General features: G+C 67.0%; 1 protein-coding gene across 1 annotated transcript in view; it reads right to left on the bottom strand.

Moving 5' to 3' along the window:
* Positions 1–936: 936 nt before the first annotated feature.
* TLN1 (talin 1) overlaps positions 937–6,000 on the bottom strand; it is a 35,272-nt gene continuing 30,208 nt past the window's right edge. Inside the window, 13 exon segments of the mRNA XM_026684978.2 lie at positions 937–1,688; positions 1,770–1,898; positions 2,243–2,425; positions 2,701–2,763; positions 2,851–2,976; positions 3,306–3,430; positions 3,713–3,818; positions 4,364–4,471; positions 4,703–4,888; positions 4,978–5,094; positions 5,232–5,357; positions 5,446–5,629; positions 5,712–5,878. Of these exon segments, the coding sequence (XP_026540763.2) occupies positions 1,557–1,688; positions 1,770–1,898; positions 2,243–2,425; positions 2,701–2,763; positions 2,851–2,976; positions 3,306–3,430; positions 3,713–3,818; positions 4,364–4,471; positions 4,703–4,888; positions 4,978–5,094; positions 5,232–5,357; positions 5,446–5,629; positions 5,712–5,878 (1,752 nt within the window). The 3' untranslated portion in view covers positions 937–1,556.

Genomic DNA, 6,000 nt, shown 5'->3' with positions numbered 1-6,000 from the left:
ACCCCTTCCCTGCTGCCATCCCTGATCTTGGGGCACAGGGCAGTGCCCACCCTCAGAACCCCAACTCCTGCCCCCTCAGGAAGCCCCAAAACCCACCTGGGGAGCCACAGGAGCAAAGCCTGCAGCCCCCACCATCCTCTGGGACAGACCTTGCCCCCTCCCCAGTGGCCGTGTGTGTGTGTTTCCTCAGCAAGAGGGGGCTGAGGAGCCAACGTGCAAGCAGGGCCGGATTTCTGCCTTTGCTCCCCCACCCCCGAGTAGGATTGCGCCATTGCCAAGGGAAGGGAGCACCCGGGAGGGCAACGCTCACCAAGGCTCCAGTCAGGGAGGATCAAAGACCCCACAAGGCCCAGGGGAAGGCAGGAGGCTGTACGGCAAGCCCCCCCCTCTCCCTGCCTGGGGGGGGGGGGCTGGCCATGCCCCTCCTCCTGCCTCTCCCCCCCCACCAGCCCAGGCCTGCCCCTCTTCCTGTGCCAGATCAGGACACCCCCCCGGCCAGGGAAGGAACGTGCTGGGAGCAGTGCGCAGAGACCCGTGCCCAGGCGCCCAGTGGGAAGGGTGGCAGGAGCCTGGCGCAGCCCTGACATCCAGGGCAGCCGGGCGAGGGTGGGCTCCTCTGGGACCCTCTGCAAGGGTCATCCCAGCCAGCAAGAGGACCAGTCTTCTGGGGACTGCTGCCGCGGAGGTGTGGGCCTGCCCCTGGGAGCCCTGGCCAGCAGGTGTGGGACTCTCCTCGAGGGGAGAGAGAGGGAAGGAGCCCCCACCCAGCAGCATGGCTCGGCGTGGCCTGAGGCTGCCCTTCTCCCAAGAGCTAGAGAGGCTGCTGAGGCCGGGCGACGTGCGCTCCTCCTCCCACACCGGAGCCCCGTTCCTCCCGTCCCCAAGGGCCACGGGAGCTGCTGGGGCCACGAAGGAGGGTGCAGAGAGAGGCGGGAGAGCAGAGGAAACCGTTTATTGCAGACCAGGCCTTCCCAGACAGCCCGAGGGGCTGGGAAGCAGACCCCTCGCCCTCCCGCTTCCCAGGCCTGGGTTCCCTGCCTTAGGGGTGTATCAAAAGTACAAACAGGTGAGAAGCCTCAGCGGGCGAATGGTCCCGGATGCGGTCAAGCACAGCGGCACTGGGGGGCTTGTGCAGGAGAGGGGCTCCCGCCACAGGGGAAGGAGGCTCAGGAGGTGGGGGCAGCCAAGCGAGGTGGGAGGGCTGTGGGGGTCTGGCAGGCACTTGGGAATCAGAGGGCAGAGCCTTCGGCCAGAGGCCAGCAGTGCCCACCCTTAAGGCAGAATGCCCAGAGGCAGAGACTAGGAGGGGTGGGCAGAGCCCGTGGTCCGCCCTCCCCGCCGATTGCACAGCCCCAAGGGGGCTCCACAGCCCCCCAAGACAATCAGGCTGCGCAGGCAGCCAAGGCACAGGGAAAGCTCCCGGGAGGGGCAGCCCAGGAAGGCAGCCCAGAGTAGCGCACAAGGGGGCTTCGGGGCTCGCGCAGGAGGAGCAGTGGGCCTGGCGGCAAGGGCCCCGGGGCCCGGCTAGGAGGAGGGCCGCCCTTGCTTGGAGCAGCTCAGTTCTGCCCTTCGTCCCGCAGCTCAGAGGGCAGGAACTTGTACTGCTGCTGCCGGATCATGGCCAGCTTCTTGCGCGCCTCCTCCAGTTCCCGCTCTTTGCGCAGCATCTCTTCCTGGGCAGCGATGATCTGAGGAGAAGGAAGGGGCAGCGGTCACCACAGGAGAAGCCCCTCCGGCCCCTCTCCAGCCCCTCCTGGGGGGACCCTGACCTGCGCGATCCCCCCGACCATCCGCTCCTTCACCACCACCGTCGCGTTCTCCTCGTCCTCGAAGGCCGCCGCCTTCTGTGCCGCCTTCACCAGGTTGTCCGAGGCCCTCTTGACCGCATTGCCGGCCGCCTGGAGGATTCGGGAGGGACGGGGGTTACCCACTGGGGTGGGCTCGGTCACCCTGTGCCTGCAGACCCCTGAGGGGGAGGCAGTGCACAGGGCCCCAATCCTTCCGGGGAACCTTCCAGCCAATTGCTGCCTCTGCTGGAGGAGCCGGTCGGGCTGGCGAGGGGTGGACTGTTGGGGCCTCCAGCAGCAGGGCTGCCCGGGCTCTGGAGCCAGTGTGCTGGCCGGAGGCCCGGCCCTGACTGAGTCCACCAGGGCCTGAATTGGACCCGAGAGAGGTCCACGTGGCCCCTGGGACCACGGGGAAGGTGGGCACCCTCTCTCAACTCCTCCTCTGCCCTCCTCACCTGCAGGCGCTTCATGGCCTCGGAGTCCTGGTCTGCCTTCACCTTACACGCCACCAGTAGCTGCGCCGTGGAGGCCGCCACCTGCTTGGCCGAGGAGATGAGCTTCTCTTCGCTGGCATGGCCTTGGACGGCCGCGTTGGCAGCTTCACAGAGGTTGTTGGTGGCAGCAGCCACCATCCGGGCCTTGGCAGGAGGAGGAGGAGGGAGGCGATCAAGGGGTGAGGAAGCGGCGGGCACCGCCACAAAGGGCCCACCTGGACCCGAGTGCCCTGGAAGCCTCTGCCGTGGCCTAGGGAGCCCCCCCCCTTCTCTGATTGACAGGGTGGGTGGGGAGGAGCTTGGTGGGTCCCTGGTTCGAGCAAAGGGCTCCCCCTGCCCACCCGGAGAGAGCAGACAGGCCTCCCTCCGCAATGAAAGGAGGCCCTTCTAAGCCTCCCGCCATCCCCCTCCACACTCACGGCTGAAATGAGGCCTTGAGACCACTGTCCGTCATCCAGGGCATTGGCTGGGATGGCGCCCACCTGGGGGGGAGAGGCAGGACGAGGTGTGTTCAGCTCCAGGCCAGACTTGAGGGCTTCCTGCCCAGGCGCCCCCCTCCTCCCCCTCACCTTGCCTTGGGCCACCAGCTCCCTCTGGGCCGCAGAGGCTGCCTTCACCAGAGCGCTGGTGGCCGCAGCGATGGACTTGGCTGCCTCCAGGATCTGCTCTTCGAAGTTGAGGCTCTCATCTGCTTGCTGGAGAGGGAGGGGGCCGTTAGGGGCAGCCATGCCTGGGGCTCTGAGCCGGAGGGAGCATTCCACCCTCCCCCGGTGTGCTGGAAACGGGCATGCCAAAGCCCCAGGATGCCCGGCTGGCACAGGTCCCCGTCTTCCCAGGGGGGCAAGCCGTGGCCTGCCGTGTGGGGCTGCCGTGTGGGGCTGCCCAGGCTCTCCCTGGAGCCGGCAGTTCCGGTGCAGCAAGTGGGGCCGCCCCACCCCCCACCCCTCCTCCCGCCAGGGGTGGCATGGAAGGGGCAGAGCATAGCGGGCAGCGACTCCCGTGTGCTGCTGGGGAGGGGGAGCACCTTGGGCTTGGCTCGCGGCTTCAGCTGCTCCAGCTTCTTTGCTGCAGCCTCGATCGCAGCGGCTGCCCCCAACAGCTCATTTTCGGCAATGACCGTGGGGTCCTCGGGATCCACCCACTCAGTCCCTGCAGGAGACAAGCGGCATCAGGGGGAAACCCCGGCTCCCCTTCCACGGGGGCTGCCCTCCCTGAGAAGCTCCCTCCTTTCCTGAAGCTGGAGCCCCACGGCGTTCGCACCGCGGGCCTCACCCCCCCCGCCCCGCCCATTACTTTGTGCAAGTGCAGCCTGTTGGGTGGACCCACCACTCAACCGATTGAGCACAGCAGGGAATTCTGGCTGGAGGCCCCTTGCCCTGCGAGGAGGAGGGGGAGGAGGGGGGGAGGGCAGTCTCCGGCATCCCCGCCTACCTTTCATGGCTTCGGCCGCCTGGATGAGCTCCGTGACGGAGCCAGCCACCCGCTTGGAGTAGCCGGCCAGCTGCTGCTTCAGGTCGTGGCTGGGCTTCTGCAGGATCTGAGGAAGGAGGAGTCATGCTGGGCACCCTCAGGCCCCACCGGGCCCACCGCTGCCTGGGAGGGGCGAAGGCGGCAGCGGAGGCAAAAGGGAGCAGGGAAGCTGGGAAGGGCTGGAGTGGAAAGGGAGGAAGGTCTGGGTTTGGCCGGACGGGTTGGGAGAGCCAGCCGGGGGTCCAAGCAGCCAGAGCCCCCTGTCCCATGGGGCTTCCACAACTCACAGGCCCGGGGCTTCCCCTGCCCCTGGGCAGCCTGGCCAGCCAGGGACAGGGACCTAGGCGTAGGCTGACCTCCCTGCATGGGGGGGCTGCTTCTGCCGGTTGGAATTGCCCCGCCCTGGCACAAAGGCCAGCGCCCCACCCCCTCCCACCACGCAGGGGGAAGGCGGTCATCCGAGGGCACCCCTAGCCCTTTCCCCAGCCCCCCGTGGTCTTTCATTCCCCACCCCCGGCAGGCAGTGCATGCAGGGCGCACTCAAAGGCTGGGCCGAGGAGAAGGAGGAGGGCGGGCCATTGGGGGCGGGCTTGGGGAGGGACAGGCACCTACCTCCAGGACATGCTCCAGAAGCTCCAGGTAGCCACGAGCACACTCCTTGCCAAAGTGCAGCGCTCGGTGCCGCACCTCACTGCCCACGTCTGGATGGCACGCAGCTTCCTGGAAGGAGAGAGACGGACAGGTGGTTGCCAGCCCGACGCGGAAGGGCGAGGGGCTGTCCTCTGCGCCCAGAGCTGCCCACCGGAGGAGGGCTGCGAGACCCCGTTGGAGGGGTGCCCCTGCATCCAGCCCCCGGTTGCTTGTCAAATGAGTGCATGGTCAGACACCTTCTTCCTCTCCGAACACCCCGCTGACCCTGCTCTCGCCCCCCGCCCTGAGAAATGACGCCACCTTGCAAGAGCGCAGCATGTCAGCAATGGCACGGCGGCTCAGGTTGGCTGTGGCTATCACATCTTCCTGCCGGCAGGAGTTGCCAGCTGCCACCGCCTTGGCTGTTGCCATGGTGATGCCTTTTGTCATGCGAATGAAGTCTTCCGGCGTAGAGGTCTTGGCAGGGGGCACCTGGGAGCAGAACACCTGGAGGAGGAGGAGGAGGAGGAGTCAGCCCGGGAGAGCGGGCGGTCAGCCAGCCAGTGGTTACGGGGAGCAGGGGGACCAGCCCTCACCGCCAGCTCCTGCCGAATGTGTTCGATGGTGGCCTCCAGTGCCCGTGTCCCCTTTGTGGCCTCGTCCTCCACGGCTTTGACGGTCTTCAAGAGCGACGTGACGTTGGTGACCATCACCTGCCGACAACCAGCCAGAGAGATGCTCAAGGACCAGCTGGCCATCTGCCTCGTGTGGTGCCTGCCCCACCTCCCCCACCCCAAGCAGGAGGGCTCCACCAGGCCCACGCTCAGCCGGCACCCGTCTCCGCCCTGACCTTCGCGGAGTTCTTCAGCTGGTATACGGCAGGATCGTCCCCAGACTTGCCAGCGGCGGCTTTGGTGGCACTGATCAGGTCTCCCAGGGCTTTAGCGACATCCTTGACTGCGTTGATCAGGACCACCTGGGCACAGAAAGGAGGGCAAGATGAGGCAGAGCAGCCGGGACCCACCCAGGCATGCCTACCTGCCACCTGCGGCCGCGGTCCTGACCTGAGTCTCAGGGTCCTCAGAGCCCAAACTGGCAGCTCCCAGCTTCACCACCTCTGCCAGGCGTGTGATGGTCGTCACCGAGGACTGCGCAGCCTGGGCCAATTTCTCCTGGCTCGCAGTGGCATTCTGCACCAGCACTTTGGTGTCTTCCACCAGCGCTTTGGCTGTCTTCAAGATCCCTTCCCTGCTGAGGAAAAAGCCCATCAGAGCCCGCTGGAGGCCGAGGCGTCAGGAGCTCCCGCCCACCAGCCCACAGGAGCCACGACCTGTGGTCAGCGAAGGTCTCCGCATTCTCCCGGTGGAGGGTTCCAGCGGTGGCAAACATGATGGTGGTGTCGAGATCGGCGATGATGCCCGACACAGCACTGGCTGCGGTGATGCATGCCTGGGTGCCCCGGTTGCCAGCCTGGAGGGCGGCCAGCACGTGTGAAACCTGCAGGGGAGCAAAGGCAGGATGACACTCGCTATGGTCTGGGGGTCGGATCCCCAATACGCACCTAGGCTGGGGGGGGGGGGAGGCACGAGGGGGACTCTTTCGCCCAGGCCCGGCTGCAG

This window comes from Notechis scutatus, chromosome 2, assembly GCF_049901735.1.
Source record: "Notechis scutatus isolate UNSWTSFEM ecotype Mainland chromosome 2, rNotScu1.2, whole genome shotgun sequence".
NCBI classification, from domain to species: Eukaryota; Metazoa; Chordata; class Lepidosauria; order Squamata; family Elapidae; genus Notechis; species Notechis scutatus.
This window is presented reverse-complemented; position numbering and strand designations above follow the sequence as displayed.